General features: G+C 39.1%; 1 protein-coding gene across 1 annotated transcript in view; it reads right to left on the bottom strand.

Annotated features, from left to right (window-relative positions):
- SCFD2 (sec1 family domain containing 2) overlaps positions 1 to 21,645 on the bottom strand; it is a 202,016-nt gene that overhangs the window by 165,813 nt on the left and 14,558 nt on the right. The window contains exon 3 of the mRNA XM_059817814.1: positions 3,898 to 4,025. Coding sequence (XP_059673797.1) covers positions 3,898 to 4,025 — 128 coding nt within the window. The remainder of the gene's footprint in view (positions 1 to 3,897; positions 4,026 to 21,645) is intronic.

Raw genomic sequence — 21,645 nt, forward strand, 5'->3', positions numbered from 1 at the left:
TGTGTATATATATATGGAATATTTTAATGCCTCTATGCAAAATGGACTTCTAGCAAAAGACAGATCCACCTGTTTACATGCAAACACATACTGTTTTGGGAAATGCATCTAGCTGAAAGGGTTAAGGCAAAACTTCGATGTAACTACTATGTTAGGAACATAGTTTCAGTGCATTTATAGCATCCTGTAAAGAGGGGGCTCAATGTCAGCATGCCCACAGTAAGCAATACCAAACAAATACTCCCCAAAAGTCAACACTGGCAGTATTACTAAACTCCACAGGAAATTACATCTTCAAAAACCATATACCCATGTTATGTATTTATCGATAGAACAGAGTAAACAGTAAGTAAACTGGATGTAGCACATGTAAAGCCTTTATGCTGGCCGGAATTCTGCACAGTGCTTTGCCAGCCTTCTCCAGGGCTGACCTTAGAAAATCATATACGCTGCATAGCTATACAGCCCAGGTTTTGTTTCATAAGGAAAGGGCAAAGTAGGTCCATAGTTTTGTGTTTTAGTAGGTTTTATGGACCATCACTTGGCACTTTGTCTCCCTCTGTGATACGATTTCCCAAGACTTGCAATTCATCTTTAAAAAAGAAACAGGATTTTAAAATGCTTGCAATGAACAGTTCTGAACAGCTTACTAGCCCGTGACACTCACTGAAGTTTGTAACGACAGCGTAGTTCTTTCACTCACAAAGTGAAATGACAGATAAAATATGAACTTTCCTCAGACATAAATGGAAGAAAAAAAGAAAAAATTCAAATCTTCCTTGAAAATGGTCTAAGACCACTTAATGGCCCACCTGAAAACCTGACTATGAGACGGCTACAACAAAAGGAGAGAATCCTGCTCTGTTTACAAATGTCATGGGCATGGTCTTAAATTTGAAACTGGGCTTGCTCCAATAATCCATCCACCAAAGCTTTCAACGAAACATTGCCAGCCCTGCTCATCCTGTCTTCAGCCACCTTCTTTCTACACTGATCCCTTCTGAAACAGTCAATAGGACTTCCAGACATCCCCACTACCACTTTCCTTGATACAACTAGTAAAATGAATATGCAAGTCAAGAGCACCTGCAAACAGCGCTCCAATCTACTCAGCTCAAAAAATGTGGCCAAAATTGTTGATTTCCTTTACTTCTCCTTCCTCAGAACTCCTCTCCTCTCTTCACTCCTGCTGATTTCAATGGGAGAAGATGGAGTTCCCAGTAGCCTGCAGATATTTGGGGGTGTTGGGGAGAAGACATGTGTCCTCTTCTACAGTTCTCCTACTCTCCATCCCTCTCAGGAGGAGGAGGATACATTCAGAAGATATCAGAAAGTGAAAGCTTGAGCTGTGCGTCCTCCCACAACTGTCAGAGCTCCTGCCACATGCAGCCAGGCAGAGAAAGAGGAAAGCCGGGCGTCAGGCACATTGCTCGCAGAGGAAATGTGGGCAAGCACATGCACACCTCAGAGCAATAAGCAGCCTTTCAAAGCCCAGAACACAACAGAATTTATTTTCCTTGCACTGAAAATATAGAAACAGGATGGGATCGAGTTTCTCATCGCTGCACAGGGCTCCCGTGCTGCCAGTGTCACAGGCAGGCCACTGCAGGAGGGCTCGGCTACACCAAGTGGAATTCAAAGCTTTGCTTTCAAATGTAATTCACTCCTTATTTCCAGGGGGAAGATAGTAAAAAAATACTAATAAGGAGAATACTCTTACCATCTGACACAGCTGGTCTTAGTAAAGAGAGTAAGAGGCAACTTTCATGCTAGAAAAACTCTGACATTTAATATTACGGTCATAAAAAAAAACTCAGAAACCAGTGTGTAATCCACCAAGATCTTCCAATACAGGCAGAACCTGAGGTAAAATAATACTCACTTATAAGCACAAAGAATGAAAGCATTACCCCTCTTTCCAGCCAGTGTTGCCTCATATCACAGCCACAGTGGAAGCAAGGAGCCTTTTGACTAAACACAGCAATTGGGATATGAACAGGCCACTAGAATTTTTCCTTCTCAGCAAAAGCAGCAATTGATAAACACCACAATTTCCATCTTCCCAACAGGGTGTTAAGTTGTTTTGTAGCACAATGGATGAGCAATGAACTGTAAATGAATGAGCAATGAATTGTAAAGATGCAGATCTATTCCAAAATATCATAAACAAATATGTGTCATTGGACACTGTGACATCTGGGCATGAGTTTCAGGTTTTCTGCATTTATGCTCAATGAGAAGTTTTGATTTTCGTGACTGTAGTGCCCTCCTTTCCTTGTTTCTCATTTTATCTCTGTTCATCATTTATAAGACTGCCTTGAATTTTATTTCTCACTTTGAAGTTCAACTACAAAGTTAACTATAAAGTTAAAAACTGATTATGATTCTAGTGTAAGATAAATACACAATTCAGAAATTAAATAACAAACTCCTATAAAGATTCACTTCAACCTATATTGCATCCTCCAAACAAAAACAAGTCTCAAGAACGACAGTGCCAGAAATTTGTTTCACCATCAACTCAAATGTTTCTACACAGCACAAATTGGGTCCACATATGTCAGACGTTTAGGCTGCCATCAATAAGTGTCAGCTAATATGATTAAAAACCAGGTTATTGCAGCCTTCACTGGATACCATGGGAAGGGGACACAGAGGAAAAGATGGCTGATCTAATCATTCACACAAAGCAGCAAAGGTAGTAGATGGATCCCTAGCTCTCAAAGACAGGAATTAATTACTTTTAAAACAAAGTTGAATTTCAACATTAATAATTTCTTTTTTTTTTTTTAAGGCACATGAAACAGGAAGACATTGGGGCTTCTTAATAGTTATTATGGTTAATACTCAGACACACATTATCAGCAAAAGCTTAAACAAGATTCTATCATTTACTGTGCCTTACCTTCTTCAGACAAATTTGTAATAAATAGCCCTCTCACAGCTGCTCCTTTTCCATTTCTTTAAAACAGCTTACAGCATTACTGTATTTCTGATTAATAATCTACTGATTAATAATCTACTAAATGCATGCTCTAGGTATTTGTAAAGACTGTACAATATATGAAATGTTATAGCTGTTAAGAGTTCATGAGTTGGCTGTATATCTAATTCTTCTACAATATCTTAGCAGTTTTCTCTGGAGTCCCAGATAAAAGCCTTTTACTCTTACTCCATGAGGACCTTTCTCTCTTGATGAGAAGTTCAGCATCAAATAGTCTTACAGTACATAAAATGCAAAAAAATTATTGTGGTATAGAGCAATACCAGTTTTTGTAAGCCTAACATTATGTCAATTCCTGCACTTCACTGCATATGGTATACAGTGAGACTGAGGTTCTAAAGAAACTATTGAAAATCATTATGTTATAATCTGTATCTCTAATATTTTGAAGAATGCAGGTTTAAAGAGTGCCCAGACATGGTTTTCAGCTTAAACTCTCTTGAGCCAGGCAGACTTACTTCACATAAACCTCACTACCTATGTAATGTAATCACTACCTGTATAATGTAATCATATGCAAGATCTGCACAACTTCCATTAGATCAGCTGCTGTTTACAATGCCTACTTTCAGGACACAAATCCTGCTGACTTTTTAAGAATACCCAAATTCTCATGCTTTGCAGAATAAAGACAAGCAGCACTGATAACCATTTGCATGCCTTTAAAACCCTCCTTCACAGAACTCCGTTGCTTCACCACCGCTCTCAATCTTTTTAAGGTTGTTGTAGTTAAACGGAAATGCTTGCATCTCACACCCGAAATCTGTTGACGAGGATGGGGATGAACCAAGAATGGGGATGAGTTTTCCCTGAGAGGGTTAAGTGGAAGAAGAGGAGCTGATATCATCTTTGACATTACCACTGTGTAGGGAAGGGTATGTCACACTACTCACCCATGCTCATCTTAATAGGTAAATTTTCTCTGCTCGCAGCTTCCACAAGGTGTCTCCTAGCCTCCATCACAGCTTCCTTTTGTTTGAGGTTCATGAAGGACTCCCAGAGAGCTTTGGCAGCTGGATCACTATAAGAAAATGACAGGGTTACACTAAACATTGCTTGAATAATGGAGTAAGCTTAAGACAACATTTATATTTTAAGATGAGTGCTTCTACTTAGTAACTCCTCTGAGGTGGGCAGGATACAAGCAGAAATAAAGCGATATAAAAGCTTGTTTTTTCTTAGCAGAACAGTTGCTACAGTTTTACAGAAGAAAATCTAGAGTTTTTTGCTATCAATTATGAAGCGTTAGAATTCACATACAGTAAATAGGCATATAAGCCTCAAAGTAACCACTACTGTTCGACCATGGGAATATCAGAAACAGCCCAGACTTCTTCAGTTACCAAACAGCTATGGGAAGGATGGGCTCTAACTTCCCCATGGGAGTTTAAATCCCAAAGCTGAAGGCTGTTGGTATGATTTGATGAACTACTGTCACTTTGGATTTCATGAATTCTCCTTACATGAAAAGAATAATCCAAAGCAGAATGTAACTGTCCTTCCGGTTTCTGTATTTACAGATTTCCTTTTTATTGTTGCTGTTGCTAAGCTTAAATTAGGAATTTGTGGGGCTCATCTGCACTCAGTTCCCTGTCAGTCTTCTCTCTCCTCCAGGACACTGCATTTGTTGTTGTCATGAATGAATTCAATGTTTTCTCAGTAGGAGGAGGAGGAGAAGGGAGGAAAACCCCTCACCTGGGGCTAAAGCCACACACTGGGATTAACTGTGTTGGATTATTTTTTATTTTATTTTAAAGAAAAAGCTTCCCTCTGATTTTTCCTCAGGAGACATTTAACTCGTAAATGACATCAGAGCGTATTTGAAACATGCTTATAAACATGCCAAAACAAGCTTTATTTCATGGAAAATAAAAAACCCCAACAATTCATTCGACACCCATTACACAGCAGCTGTGCTTATGCTCTGCTGCAACAGGAGGGCTGCATTTAGCAAATCTGTGCTATCTCCCAAACCAGGTAAGAGGATCGCCAAGCCCCACTCCTGTCATCCCAGGAACCCACATCCTCTCTGTCAAAGCCTAAGTGGGTGAAAGGACCATGAGAAGAAGGTTGAGTTACCCTTCTTCTGAACAAACCACAAATGGATAGGAAGAGCAAATTGCATCCTGTTGCCATGCTTTAAGAAAGGAAAAATCAGATGACCTGGCACAGTCTTTCCATTTCTCTTTCACATAGTGCAACTCAACATTCCTCTAGTGACAGAGGCAGCGCAGCCCAAAGCAGCCAAGGCATCTGCAGCGGCTCCCTCTACTCCATCACCAAGTGTGATCTGAGCACTGATGCTGCGCACCGTTCATGGGCAGCGGCTCCAAAGGGATTCCTCATAAGAAAAAGCACTCCAATTTATAACGTATGATAGTGCAAGAAATAAAAAAGAGATTCCCAAAGCAACTAGATGCTTCAACACAATTTCCCTTAAGTAATGGATCCTTGGGTGTGCTATTTTTACGGATTATCTACTCAATTATTATGATTCAGTCCTACCCACCCAGCATCACATTTAAATGAAGCCTGTTGATCCTGTTCACATCACATTCACAGGGTATGTCTCACTGTCATTTACAAGCGTGCCTGAAGTTTGAACTGCAAGAGGCCACTGCTTTGCCTGTTAACTAATCCCTTCCTGAACGTGCAGTTCCACATACAAATCTAGAGGGATCAAGAATCAGGCCTAAACCAGCAGGAAGCTAGTTTTACAAAGATGACTCTTCCTATTTGGAAGAAAAGTCAGGCTTCTGTTTTCTAAGATTTTTAACCTGTTCTCACTTTCCCAATTCTCTTCATCACCATAAATATGAGCAGAGAGTCTCACATAAACACAGACACCAGGAGCTAAGATTTTAAAACAAAGGAAAACAAACAACCTAAGGAAGCTAAAATAAAAGTCTCCCAAATTTTGCACAGGTTTTTGTAGTCTCACCTTTCTCACTCCTATATTTCATAAAGGTATTTAGCAAATAGTAAAGTGTGGAAAATTCATCCCCAAAGCATCTATAGACCTTAGTAAAACTCAGAATGTATGCGATAAGGTTGCACCATTTTTCTACCTGTTGTCCTTGCTGGCTGCTCTCCCTTTCCACACGACATGTTGATCAGTCCCGTCAATTTAGACTGCAAGGTCTTTGAAAGCAACATTACTACACTTGTATAATCACTACTACAAGTCCCTGCTTCAGCTGGTACTTCTACTTGCTCCAAGTTTAAACAAAAAAACCCCTCCAAAATAACAGACTAAGTATTTTAAACAAAAAAAAAAAGTAAGAATGAGTCATACTCATGCACTGAAACAAAATGGCGGCAGGGGGAAGGTTTGCTTTTTGCTTTGTAAAACTCTTTCTTCCTCCTTTAGCCACTGTAGGTTTTCTTTAATCCCAAGGAGCTAAGTTTGCACGATCCCTGAGGGTTGTTTTAGCACACCAAAAATAGCAAAAAGCAAAACAACTGCGGTACAGTCTAAAAGCAGACGGGGGTCAACCACACTCCTGTATGCTTGGATCTCTGTGTAATCCACTGAGTTTCTGTAGACAGTTTTCTTCCCACTGCTTTGCAGAATACCTAGTGGTTTAGGTATCATATATAGAACAATACATAAACAGGATGAGATCAATATATATTAATAGCTCAGATACATAGCCAATTGACTAGGTCAATCCACAGAAAGCAACAGTTCCCGTGTTCAGCCATTTTTTGGAAATGTAACAGGGAAAAAGAACAACAAAAACACTTGTATGTTTTCTACTGAAAACACTTTTCCCACTCCCCTCTATTACACCTTCAGAGAAGGGCTTTTGCTTTGAACAACTGCCCATTCTTTAACTTCGTCGATGACAAGACAGGAATGGCTGCTGGGAATGAGTCAGTACAGGGCTCTGGTGTTGCCTCTTGCCTGATCTGAGAAGTTACCACAACATTTGCTCTTTAGAGATTTCTAACAATATTATCTTATCTTCCCCTTTTGGTGAGACATTTATCTGAGACTGCCTTCCAGCTCTTGTCGTGGTGCCCTTCCCCGCCTCTTTTTCCCATCTGCAGTTCCTCTGCTCTGGTCCAAATACCCTAATCTGATGACACTGGTGCTGTAATCAGTGATTTGTATGCACCCCAATTCAAATTTCTCCTTCCTCTTGCATTCCTTGACTTCCCAAGGATTATTTATTGATTTTACACATTATCTAGTGAACCGCTGCACTCTGAAAGTAGTTTTCTGAAACTAAGTAGATTTTTAAAAAAGAAATATTTTATGCATTAGAAAACTTTTAAAGATATTGTCTGAATCATGTTGTTTTGCTTAAGAAAAAATAAATTCTTTACAGTTACACTACAATACAGATCAGGAACTCTAAACCACCCTTCAAAATAAATGTCACAACAATAGGTAAATATTACAGTGCACACTTTTGTGCATCCCTATTACAAAATGTTTTGCAGGGCACAGCAAGCCTGAGAAAGAGAAGAGAGCACTAAAATTCAGGGGCTTCTGCCATTAACCAGTTTCACCAACAAGCTTAGAGTTTTGCTCGCAGGTTTTGATACCCTTTCCCCTCCTTTTATCATTATGGTCATAGTACCTAATCAACCAGCCAACTCAGAAAACAGAATACAATAAAAACAAGCATAGCAGTTATCTGGTAGACAAATTAGAAGTTTAATAACAAAAACATTACATTATGTCCAGAGATCAGGCTGAAGTCTTTGAAAAGCCCTGATAGGCACAGCTATACAATTCGATATACATAAAGCAAGGTTTTTGACAGACATCTGACAATTGCAAATTTCTCCCTTCCCCTCATACATAAATGTTACATTTTTTTTTAATGAGCCAGTCTCTGTTCCAAAACTAATTAAAATTTAACTGCATATAATTTGGACTTTAAAACAACAACAAAAAAGGTTATAAAGGAAGAGGGAGAAATCTAAACACCTACAAGATGCAGCTTACCTGCTTCTGGTATTTGCATGCCATTTTTCAAAGCTGAACCATGAAGACAAAGAGGGAAAAAGGACCAAATCATCAGACCTATAATCTATACGAAACCTAAAATGAGACATCAGCTGGCAATAGTGCCAGGAAACAGGTGCTGATGAGAAGCAGGTCAGGGAGACTGGGATGTTCTATGCTGACCAAAGATAGCTGCAGGCAGTTCAAAGCAGCTCTGATTTGCAGCCTCCAGAGGCATTCTTTCTTTAACTAAAGATAGGAAAGACAGAAAAATAAAAATAAAAATCAAGAATAGAACAAGTTAGCGATGAAGTGGCTAACTAGCTGGCTTCCCAAATTTACAATATCCAAAGAAAAGACCGCTCAATGAAATCTGCTGTTCAAGGGTAACAAGATGCCAGGGTGAAAAAGCCAAAGCCTTGAGCAGAAGTAAGGGTGCAGTTTGGTAAGCAATTCTTTTGGTCATGGCATGCTAGCTTCAGCAACACTCACTGTGGGGGAATTTGTTCTCATTTCCATGGCACCCCTTTCAGCTGTGGCTGACAATCAAATGCCTAATCTTGCTTCTGTTAAAATAATTCTAACTCATTCTCTTGATCTGGTCTGGCCCAGTCCTGCAAGGACAATACTGCCAAGGTTATCTGACAGACAGAAGGTGCCCCTATCTGTGATCACCTATAGGCTTACTCTCAAAGCTACTCAATTTTGAATGCATTTGGGGAGAACAGGGGAGGTTGGTGGCACTGGGATGTGCTGTTACCAAGTAGTAGTCTGGAAATAGGTGAAATCAAGCGCTAGTCAATGAAGAACAAACTCTCAGAGTAGATGCAAACCTAAAGGCAAAGACAGAAACCTGGGGACACTTATTACCCTGGGGGGTCCAATGCACAACACCACAATTTTAGACTTGGCTGAAATGATATGCCTCTTGCTCCACACCACCAGTGCAGAAAGATATTTACTTCCCTTACTGCTCCAGGTCTTGTCTGTTACTGATAAATTATTAAAATATGGACTTCCACATTAGTAATGTAAGAGCAAAAGGTCAAGAAGCAATAAGCCCATACTAGAAAATATGTCCACTCAATGACTAAGTGTTCCCCCTTTATGATTGTTTTCAGATCTACCAATAGGCCATTCTTAACCCCCTTAGCATTTATAACATTAGTTTGGCAATGTATTTCTTCAAACAGCGTGTATAATTAACCAAATGAAAACAAGTCAAACACTCTTGTCCAAGCAGCAAACCATAGTCACCAAAATTATCAGCCACATCTGTAGTCTCTGGCAAGCTATTGCAAATTATTTTAATATGATCTAACTTCCAGTCAAGGAGGATAAAATTGACATGTACATTATCTGTTACTGGATTTTTGCCTGGATTGCTTTGCCTAACAGGACAAATTCAGGTCATCCTGTTTTCTCCTTATAAAACATTGGCATAACAAACTTTTTCTCTCAGTTACACGCAACCCTTGCTATGTCCTCAAGCTTACTGAAAAACAGGTCAACAGTCTGCCCCATAAGCTTCTCAAAGGCCAAACTGAGAAGTCAGTATTTATATTGTTTCCTTCCCAGATCTCCTGTAGCTCAAATCAAGAAAGAAAAAGATGGCTTTGTACAGTTTTGTTTCGGTTTTAAACTGCTTGGGGTCAGGTGAAAGCACAGCCTACTTCAGAAACAGCAAGTAACCAGGTGGAGGACATCACACAAGCAAGATGTTAAGGAAGGAAGAATAAGCAAATGTGATTATTTCTACACCTGGCAAAGGACACAGGATTTCAAAGAGCAACTTGCTGACACAGGCTCTGAATAAGTGACAGAAAACAACAGTGAGTGGGCTTCAAAAATTAACCAGCTGAAATGACAGCATTTTAGCATACCAAAGTAGTCGTGTTTGTACTTTTACAGATAAAAAAAATCAGAAGGAAAATTGTGATAGTCTCAACAAGAGACAGATTCTGTGGTTATTCTATCAGCAAAACTGTCACCTTATGTCTATATAGCTTTACAGCTCAGCTGCGCCTGTGTATTTTCACAGGAGGAAGGGAGTAGGGAAAAATTCAGTAAAGATTATATTAGAGCTTCATTAATACCAGAAAGCTGCCCAAAACTGAGTGACTGCTAAAAAAAAAAAGTAAGTGTGCTGCCTACGTATGTATCCTTTACAACAACTCACATTCATTTAAAGAAGACACAACATCCACGGCTAAGTGCACAGCACTTCAGAAAACAACACAAGGGTGGTTAGAAGACGGTTACAACAAAGGACAAATCCATTGCTGGCAATATGTCATTCGTATACTGATAAACCGAAGAGAAGCATAAGCCTGTGATAATATGCAACGATTTGGACATGAGCCTGGAGTGAGGGGCCACATATCAAGAGACATCCTTCCTCCTCCAATTCCCCTGCTGTTTCAGAGCGAGCGGAGGCTGCGCCAAGGCTACGCCGGATATACCGTGCATTCCTGGAGACACCCGCCAACCCGACAACTGGGGGGGGCAGCCAAGTCCCCAACTGCACCCCACTCCATGAACAGCAGCCCCCACTGGAAAGAACCAACAGCAATATGTGGAACAGCCTCCCCTGAACAGCCTCTGCTGTGCGCTGCAGGGATGCTGTGAGGATGCTGCGGGGAATGCTGTGGGGATGGGAAGAGCTGGCTTCCACACCACCCGGACACAGCTGGGCTCGGGGAAAGAAACTGCTCTCATTTCACCCTTCTGAAAGTGACCAAATGGCTCTAATATAATTTATCAAAAATTTTCTATATAGAAAGAGTTATCAGTATTTCCAGGACTTCAGTCTCTAGCATTGCTGTGTATTTGTGCACATCCTGAGCGCATGCACTCGATGGGCTAGCCAATGTGTGTTCAACTGAAGATACAGCAATAGTTTCTTCAAAGAAAACACAAAAAACCCCAATATGTTTATTTTCAAATAAATGTAAATTGCACATCCCCAGAAGGGACTAACACTTTTTATTTCTAAGAGAGGAAAATGACAACTTTTTGAAGTTTTAAAACAGCTCTTAGCAGCAGACTAATTCTGCTGTTGGACATTTTGTGTGGTTGGCAAATCTGCTCAGCCTAATTAAATGCACCTCATACAGTAGGAACTTGAACTACTTTCCAATCCATCCTAACCTTAGAAAAAAAGGTAAACAGAAAGCTAATGTCATCTTGATATTGTGCTTGCAGAAAACTCTAGAAGGAGCCTTGGATATTACCACCCTCAACATAGATTAGTAAAAATACTGCAACATGGGAAAACACACAAAACTTTTTTAAAACCAAGCTCTTCGCAGCCATTCAGCTTAGAACATTATTCTTACATCCTCACTTAGATGTGTGTTAAAATGCCCTCCCTGTATTGGTTTTTATGATTAGAACATGCAAATGGTACTTAGAAAAAAAAGCCTGACAGCCAACATTAAAGAACATAAATGTGTTCCTGAATAATTTAACAGTTATTTCCCAGTTTCACTCCAAGCCCTCAAGCCACTCAGGGGTGTAATCTGCTCTAGACTCAACTGTGGCTGTGTACTTTGGCACCAAGTCAAAACAGAGAGGTTATTGTTTGATTTATATGCCAAGAGCCTCTTAGATAAAGGGCTAATGGCAGGCTGATAGCTTCAGCCTTTGCATGTGGTGTTTATACCAGACCCTTCTTTCCTCTCCCTCCTTTCTGTGTATATTCCAGGAAGGCTGTGTCACATCAAGATCAAGTTAATTAATTAACTCATACTAGCATAATTTGATTGATAAAACAATTGATTCACTAAAGGTCATGGGGAGTGCTGTTAAAACACCAACTTTTCTGCCTCAGCAACGCGTAAGGTTTTGATATTTGCATTTTTCTACACTGCAAAGAGCAATTTTAAAGCAATAATCACACCACAAAAATCGATGGAAGAAGCTATGAGAAATTAATCTGTCAATTAAAGTGCACTGCAAAGTTCAGAAGGTATTTCAGTACATCATGAAATATTTGAGCAAAAAATAAATTAAGTCCTACAACAGGAAGGGTCACATAAGAGAATTTTTTATATTGTTAGTTCTGTAAACTATCGAACTTCCCCAAAAGAAAACTAGAGGCCTTGCCTATGTGTTATACTTTGCTATTTGCCACATCTAAACTAGGAGTATTTCCTAGTGTATAAATGTTTCTGTATTGCTAGAATACTCCTATAGGGAACATAGTCCTATATGATCAAATTATTATTTACTAGATGTTAGCAAACTTCATTATCAAATTATACAATTAGATTACTTTTCTGCAAGACACAAGCAGCATAAATTTTTAATTAAAAAAAAATCATCTCATTCTAAAGATACAGAAAAAAATCATTCAAAATAGACTAGATTCTTAACAGCCTTTTGCCACCAATTTATTTTAAAACACTTACTTCGAACAGCAGACAGATAAAACAGAAGCTGCCAGGCATTTAAAAAGCAGTTCTGAGATAATATTCAAGGTGTTGCAAATCAGCTTGCAGCCAGCACAGCTAAAATGTGTGAGCAAAACCAGGAGCTCATGATCAGCCACAAAGTTTTACAACAGATTCTCCTCTGGACTACCTGAAATATTTATAAGTAATAAGTGTTAGAAGTAACACATTTTTATCAGGAGTTTATTGGTCAGTTCACTGTATGTTGTTCAATACACAGGTATACATACCAAGAAAGTACAGTATTAATTGGACTAATACAGTAGACCTGTTCATATAAAGATATGATTTACCACTAGAAGTCAAAAATTCTGTGGTATTTTGCCTCCTCTCCCCTGTTTTTAATACTGACCCAGCATGCAAAGGCCAGTCAAACTGGGAAGCAGAGTACTTGCTTTGCCTAGTCCTCACCAGCCGGGAAGGACTTCCAGGCAGCTCCACAGGATACAGCCCAAGTCTTCCTTCGTTACTGGTTTCACATGCAGCTGACTCAAGGTGGCCGTAAAACAAATAGGCAGAGCACAGGAGTTATTCTTTGAAGGCTCTGGCTCACAAACGAAGGGTACGCTGTCTAGTGCACCAGGGGAAAGTTGGTTAAAACATAGCAATAAGAGAGGAAAGAGTTATAATACGCAAGTTATTATATTCAAGCTATTATATTTAGCTTCATAAAGGCATACCTACAGATACCAACACTTCTGGGCAATGCTGTACACCCAGTCAAGTTAACTTAAATTTTGCAATTGTTTTCAGATGCAAGATGATAAAACACACTGTTAATTACCATCAGGAGAAGAGAAAATAAGATCCACCAGACACGACCAATGACTAAGACCAATAGGAATAGGACAGTATTCTTTCAATGTGCTACTGAGCATCATGAGAGAGTAAGTTTTGGTTCATCTTACAACGAAGCATATGAAGTATGGGACAGGATTTTCACGGACATAGTAGCAAAAATCTAAAAAATGCTGAGAATACAAAAAGTCACAAGCTCATTTCAGACAGACAAGAATTGTGAAAGAATTATCTCAAACCAGCTTTTTAAAACAACATCATAATTTTAAGTTGCAAAACCGCTATATTTCATACAAACTATTGTGTTCCAATAAAACCATGACCACTCTACTCTAAACCAGGAAGAAATATGCTCCCTTTATCAGTGGAGCATGGGAGAACATAAAAACAAATGATTCAGGAGGTTCTTATAAACACAACGAACACGGCAACCCTAAACTGCCCCACAACTGCTCTGTTTACCTACAGCTCTTTGCTTGGGGCTGAATTCCTTTCTCCTTCTTCACAGATAATGGACAGTAAATCAGACTTTTAAAATTTGACTTATTTTTGGTCCCACAGGTGAACTGAATTCCAGCAAAATTTAAGAACTAATTATTAAAAGGTTAGCAAGGATTTAGTTCACATCAGGAATTGATTAAAAAGTGGGAAAAAATCCTCACAACAAAAGTGAATGGTAACACACCATTCCACGTTTTGCCTCCCCTTTTTTTTTAAATAAAAAAACTAAAAGAGAAACTTAACTTTTCTGGCTCATTCATGTATCTACTTTACAGATGGCCATACTTATAAAACAGAATGCGTACACAAGTTTGATGACTGTGGTCAACCACCATCTGAAGCAAGTTCATCACTTGCCAAACCCACCATCTTAAGTTTTATCAAACATTTCCTCAATCCAAGCAGCATGTAAACTTGTAAGGACGAGCATCTTAACCACAGTCCTGTTTCATGTTGATCTAAATATAGACGTATTTATATATATGTGCTGTAATACACATACAAGAAGTTTTTTGGCTTCAGAAAGCCAAAAAGTTTAACATATACTTCAGCATCCATGACACAGAACTTTACTTGCTAATAACCACGTACATGAGACAATGCAGCTGCGCACAGAATGATATTATTGAAAAGTAATGCAACACCACTCATTGTCACTTCCAGTATCAATGAGTAATAGCGTAAACCAATGACACCAGTATGCATTAAACGAAAATAGAAAAATAATTCAAGATAGCAGAAAAATAATCTGTGGGCTGTACTTCACCATAACAAATGCATGCATGCACACACAGTATCTGAAAAGAAAATTGATTTATAAATCCTCTTATTCTATTCCTTTTACATAGACCAGTAATACAGGATTTCTGTATCAGCTTCGTATTAGAACAGTTGCCTAGTGAAAGATTTCTTAGAAAACATTCAGAGCTTTTTCTGCAATAGAATTTACTATATATATTTGAACTAATATGGTCATAGTCAATAGTCCTTGAGACAGACAGCATTTCTACAATGTTTCATCTGATTACAGGCAGCCAATACAGCATTTTCATGTATTAAAAACAAAACTACACAGTCCAATGAATAGTTTGGGGAGCTATGGGTTCTCATCACCTTTGTGTTCTGTTTATTTTAGCTATTCCCAAGATCATTAATAGTCACTTGAACCTGTAAACTTCAAGGTCAACCAAAAGTGAAACATAAGGAAGCAATATAATATGGAGTATTCAACTGGATTATATGCTGTGAAACATTAAGGCAGTTTCCTTAAACTACACTTTCTTTTCTTCTTAGTAATAGAAGAGATAAGAAGATAAACTCCATATTGAGCCAAAATTCTTAATTTGGAGGATTTACAGAATGACTAGCAATTCCTTTTATAGAATAAATTTTAAATATACTAACTGGCTTTCTAGAAAATGCTATGTAGTTGGAACAAAATTAGTAGAAAAATATTCATCAGATATTCCATAGATGGTATAAAAATACACCCAAAAAAGTTGTAATATTGTATAAATATCTTACCACTGCCACACACTGTATAAACCCCCTAACCTAAGGCCACATTGATTGTTGTTGTTAACCTACAGCAGTGATGTGTTATATTACATGCATAAGCTTGTGACCAGCAGCACTGAGAACACGTGAAGCCTTACAAATACAACAGATCTCAAGATCAAGAGGGGGCTGCTTGTGGACCAAACATCAAGCAAAATCTCTGCAACTCCTAGACTAACTTACCTCTCACATAGTTATCCTTCTGCAGATGATCCATGCTAGCACTAACAAAGCTATATGTGCAGATAAACCAGATCGTCTCTATTTGTGACATCAGAGGGAAAATACATAAATTGTCATCCCCTACATGTGCTGTGGCATTCAAGTGCAGTACATCAAAATCTGTAAAATAAACTGAGCAAGCAGAAGAGGCTGACCTTGCAGGGAGAAGGTCAGAAGATCAGGACTCATCCACTCCAAACCACCTTGTGAAAAGAACTAGTGCTTAATTCCATAACACCTTGTTGTCTGCATATTACAAAATTATTAGAACTCTGAATTGCGTTGCTGACCAGTACACCAAAGCTCCCATCCACTTTGGAAAATTTTAGTTCAAATATAACACTGTAATGCACACATACTGGGAGTCATGTAAGCAAACGGACTTAGCTTTGCAATCTCATATGGCAGCAGATACTGCTACAAGATTATTTCTTCAGCAGCTATCAAATGTTGTGTCAGGAAGAGAGTTCCTCTAAACAAGTAAGGCTGCTCCTGCTGAACTACTGGAAGAAGCAACAGCAAGAGCGTGAAATGGCTGGCAAAGGACCAGGCTCTCCCTAAACACATTTCTGAAGCCAGCTCTATTCACATTCTACAAAACAGACTGCCAGTGATGTTTCACACCATTATATGACTACTGTGCAAACTGCAGTATGTTTTTTGTTGTAACGCTAATGCTGGAAGATGTTGCCCCCTGAGGTAAGTCTCGAGAAAACAAAGGCACGTTTGGGAGGGTAAGGGGTGTAGGAAAAGGAATCCATGCAGAGCTGTTCCTGCTCACCAGGCTGAAGCATGAGTGAAAGGAAAGCATTAGTCATGCAAACAGCCCTGAAACAGAAGCCATGCCTGGCAATTGCACCAACAAGAAACAGATCATCATCTTTGCCTGAAGTCCTTTTATGACAGTTACTTATCAACTTCAAGAACCTCTGAAGTCTAATCTTGCATGATTATTATCCTGGAACCAAATGCCCCTGGTTGTCTTAAAATGTATGAATTTCAGTGTGTCTCTTTCAAAACTTGGATTAGCTCAAAAACTTTACTGAAAGTCAAGTGTACCAATAAAACAGGGATTTCATTAATCTTTTTCAAAGATTCTTCTTTTTGATCTACAGCAAGCATACTTAACAAACACAAGGTTTGATCATTTTGACCCTTTCTGCTGACACCCTCAGCAGAGGGAGCTGGCAGATTACTGAGAGAGACAGAGAGGAAAGCAGGCAAGATGCATCTCAGGAAGGTAGGGCTGGTTTTGACAGAGGCTGACTGATGTTAAGGTCTTACTAATGCTTGAAGTATTAAATCCCACTAAGCTCCATCTTGCACACAGACATGATTTTGAACATGTTCTGTGCAAAGAGAAAAGCAGATTAACCGTCAGCTGGGCAAAGAGTCCTAGCTCTAAGATGTGGTCAGCACGCCTCAAAACATTTTAACTCTATCCTTCCTCTAACCCCTATCTATTCCTTTTTTTATTTATGTTATTTAACAATACATACTGTTATCATTTTCATCCATTAACCAGCTGGTAGGGTTCCCTTCCTTCTGCAATAGCTTCACACATGCCATTTCTGCAGAAGAGCCTTTATTACAGGCCACAGAACATTTAACTACCCTAACATTTTCCCATTATTCAAACAGTAGTACTAAAGGAGCTCTTAAACAATTACGGTGGCACTGGGGCACTCCGTGGATAGCTATGCATCATACTTGGACTTGCAAAAACAAGTTTCAGTTCCAAATACAAGGTAGTGTTGTCTCTTCTTGCCAGGTATTCAGGACTAAGCTCCTCTGCATTGACTCAGCATGGGACCAGGTTTAGGAGTGCTCCTTCCTCTTCTTCTCCTGCCTCTGCCCTTGTCGTCCCCCATCGTCCCGTCGTGTCGTCCCCCCCCCCCCCCCCCCCAGTAATACATTCTTTGGAAGTCTTCAAAGATTTCTCAAAGGGGTCCTGCAGAAGGGTACGACGCATACCATGTTACAGCATGGGAAGTCATTGTCAAGTAGAGTTTAAAAAAAAAAGAAAGAAAAAAAGGGTTATTCCAGCTGTCTACCACCATTCAAAAGCAGAAGCAGCACCTGATCTTTAGACCTCAGAGCAACAGTTAAAGGCAGGCTGATCCAAATAAACAACCAAGCACACCATAGCAATTGGAAAACTGCCAGAAACAAAACAACTGACCATCCGGATGAACACTGAAGCCAGTTTGCTTCCTTCAAGGCAAACAAAGGAAAAAATCACCAAAAAGTAAAATTCATTCTGTTGGAAGTAGAATTGCCTATTGCAAGCTGACCCACCCTGTTTTCCAATTAGCAGATGTGGATATACAGTACTTTACAAGGTAAAGGGAAGGCTTCCTCAATACATCACAGCCCTCTTGGTCACTGTGATAAAACAGACCTTAGTGATTCCAGCATTACCCCAAAATTGACTCTTGCTCCTCTGAAAGTGGCCAAACTCTGCAGGGTCAAAGGAAAAAAGTGCATGCAAATAATTTCTTAAAACTTTCTAATATTCATAACCATCATTTAGTCCTGTCTGAGTTTCAGCTGGCTGCCTTTTAGTCCAACGAAATGATTCTGTAAAATGTTTCATTCCTACAAGCTGCAGGACAGCTTACACAGAATGCCAGACCAAGTTACTGTATGAATCAAGTTAATTGAAAGCTTCTGAGTAGGATTTTGTACACTAGAAGGTATATCAAAATTCTTGCCAAGCAGCTCTTTAAAATGTGTATATTAAAGAGTTACTTGTCAGGGATTTTAATTTAGTTTTTGGACAAAGCAAATGAATTATACTAAAAATAAAGTCTGATCCTTACAACATATGTATTACTTGGGAATACTACACGTAACATAATAGGTTACTTTAGAGCATTCTGTTCTGTGTTTTAAAGCTATTGCATAAGGTTATTTTAATAAAAATGATTCCAGTGAAAGAACAGTTAGTAATGAGGTGCTGACAACTGAATCTACATTCAGGGATTGCATTGGAGTGCCAAGTCCACTTTTACAGATGCACTGGTTAGTTATCCAATAGATGTCCTCGAGGCATGTAAAACCAATATATTTTGGGTCACATTTGGCAGCAGAGATAGATGAGACAAGTGAAAACATTTACCAAGAACACATCTGAAGTGTGTTTTTCTTATTAGAGAAATGTAGGAAAATAAACCCAGATACCATGGAATGCTAGGAATTCCCTCTCCTCAATGTTTTTGATTTACAAGGCCACTTTTTGGTAGTCTCCTTTGACCTCCCTCCCTCATTTGCTGGCCTAAAGCCTTGAGTTACTGATGCAACCTCTTGACTAGGCCATTTTGAGGGCTTAATGTACAGGACTATGTCTTCATCACAGAAGCAAAGACAATCCTTTCCATAAGTGACTCAGTTACCACAAAAATCATTGCTTATGAAGTCTTATGGTATAGACTAGTTAAAACAGTCAAAGATACACTCTTTATGAGTTGAGAACAAGAATTCAAGTAGAGACTTGGAGATCCAAAATAAATAGTAAAAAAATAATCTGAAGCAGACCTTACATCCTAAAGATATGTTCTTTGAACATGCAGGGTGAGGTTCTCTGCTAGCATGTTGGTGAAAGCAAACTTAGATCAACTTGAGGGCTTGGCCCTGCCTATTTTCCTTATTCCCCCATCGTACTTCAAAGTAGCATATCTGTCATAGTTTCAATGCAAACCTAGAGCCCTAGCTGCTTCTGATCTCATGCAAACCTAATATGGCCAGTTCTAGCCTTCAAAACCAAACTGACGGCTATTCAGAAAGAATAAAGCTCCAGCCCCAGGCTTTCATTTTTATAACCATTTCCATACTCTGGTTGATCTGTCATAGAGAATGAGATAAGGACTTCTGTCTACATTGCATATATTTACCCTTTGCTCTGGATATCTTCTCACAACCCCTCCCCTCATACACTTCTGCCTACCACAGAATGAGTAAGGAGAGCAGAATTTTGTCCTAATCCAAAATCTCTGGATTTTCGGTGGCTCTTTGTAGTCATTCAATATTAACACTGCGTTCTCCTCCTAAAAAGGGCTTGTATAAGAACTGTGTTGGGTGCTGCCTAATTCCCCTTCTCCTCCACATTCCCTCCTGTATCATTGATGGTATTTTCTGAGCTGTGCAAAGAATGTTTGAAGCCATGACATATTCCCCTGTCATTAATAAAAACTGCAGCTTCTTCTGTTGAAGTTAATTTCCTTTTTCTAAGGGATAACTGGAGCTCGAGCATCCACGTGCAGCATACACATTCAGTGCATGTTCTCCTGCTATTTCCAGAAATTGAAAATGGCTCAATATGCATTTCTTTCTCTGATTGCTTATTTAAATAAGCAGTATAGCTGTGGAGAGATTTAGGTAAGGTCATAGAACTTCTCTCCCACAGTGAATGGGATCTTTCCCAGTTGAAGATAATTTTAGAAAATACATTCACAATCTACGGAATTTCAGTGGTACTTGGTGTAGCACAGTTGTCCAGAGCCTGCAGAAGGACTGCTTCTGGGCCACAGTTCATCAGGGCATAAAAACTGGCTTGGTTTGGTCAATTTTCACAATCACTTATAAAACTGTAAGCAGCTATAAAGCAGCAAAACTCATTTCAGCAACTCTTTGCTACACTTCAGGAAAACAAGATGCACAAAGAGAGGTGAGCACTGGAGCTAGGCATTACGAATTAGAATCCAAAGATCTGCCATCTAAATAACAGAAGCCATGCTCAATATTATTTAAACATGCTAAATAACAGAAGAGGAGGCTGGATTTTTGGATCAATTATAAAAATTAAAATCAATAGTTGTGCAAGTATTTATCCATACAAAAACAAAGAAGTATTTCTCCATGCACAGATTCTGTCTGCTTTCCAGAGTAAAAGCATCTTTAAGCTCTGCCAGGTAAATAGCTCACTTCACATGAATTTAGGCTGTGTAAGCTTTGATTCCTGTTTCATATTAAGTTTGGAATCATGAAAGAATCCCAATCATATAGTCAAAACTTGCAACCAAATCTGTTGCCAACAGATAATACTGTTTCCTTCCCAAACATTGGTTTGTCATCTGAATGAGCAGCTGTCATTTGTTCTTCTCATCAGTCTATTATGGCACATTTTTCTCCATTGTAAGGCACAGCAGGTTTACATTAGAGTATGAGAATGATAAGCTAAAACACCCTTCCAGGTCACTCAGTCACTCTCTGTTCTGGCACTATGGTTGAACAGCAAATGAGTAATTCCGCAGTATGTAATAAGGCCAATGCATATCACTGCATTTTAAAACCTCATTGTTGAGGTCATTCAAGAGGCAAACTTGAAGGCAGTTGGCCAAGCAGAGTAAGAGCTAGCCTTAGGAAAAAATCTCACAATGTCAGCCAAAGCAACAGTTACTGGGAGATCGTCCTGTAACATAAGAAAGATCAGAGCTCACTTCGGAGATTCATAAAGTCTACTTAAACAGACACAGTCTTTATGTTGCTATTGAACTCTGGATACATCTGCAGGAAAATGCACAGGAAAATGCAGGAAAAGGCCATACCAAGAGAAAAGCAGTTTGCAAACTTACACAGGGCAAAAAAGAAACTCAAAATTCACAAACAAAAGCACTAAGGTAACAAGAAAGGGATGTCAGTTTTAAAAGAAATGTTGCAGACAGCCAAAAAACCACCACCCTTAAGAAACATAAAGATCTTCCCTTTCTGTCCTGACTGCAAACATCAGTAGTTATTCTTTCTGATAGTTAACCAGAAAGATTTGTCCTTCTTTACATCTTGCAAGGAATGTACCTGTAGAACAGAGAGCAATACTAACAAGGAAACAGTCAGAAGATAAACCAGCTGAGGGATTGTAATCACTCAATTTCCTTACAGACATTGTTACCTTGCTGTGCTAACCAGCTGAAGATACAAGTACTCGAGACCTGTTGATGGTTGGACAACATCTGGGTAACACTCAAATTTATTGTGCCTTCCATGGGCAAAGGAAAAAGTCAGAAACTTGGGACTTAATGACAGTACTCAAATAGAGATTATATTGAGAATAATATAAAATACAGGCAGTCCTTCTCCAGAAGAGCTAAAATTATGTCTTCAAAAAATTAAGCATGAATGGTTCTAGATTTTGCCATTTTCAAATAGCAGAT

Source organism: Gavia stellata, chromosome 5 (genome assembly GCF_030936135.1).
Source record: "Gavia stellata isolate bGavSte3 chromosome 5, bGavSte3.hap2, whole genome shotgun sequence".
Taxonomy (NCBI): Eukaryota; Metazoa; Chordata; class Aves; order Gaviiformes; family Gaviidae; genus Gavia; species Gavia stellata.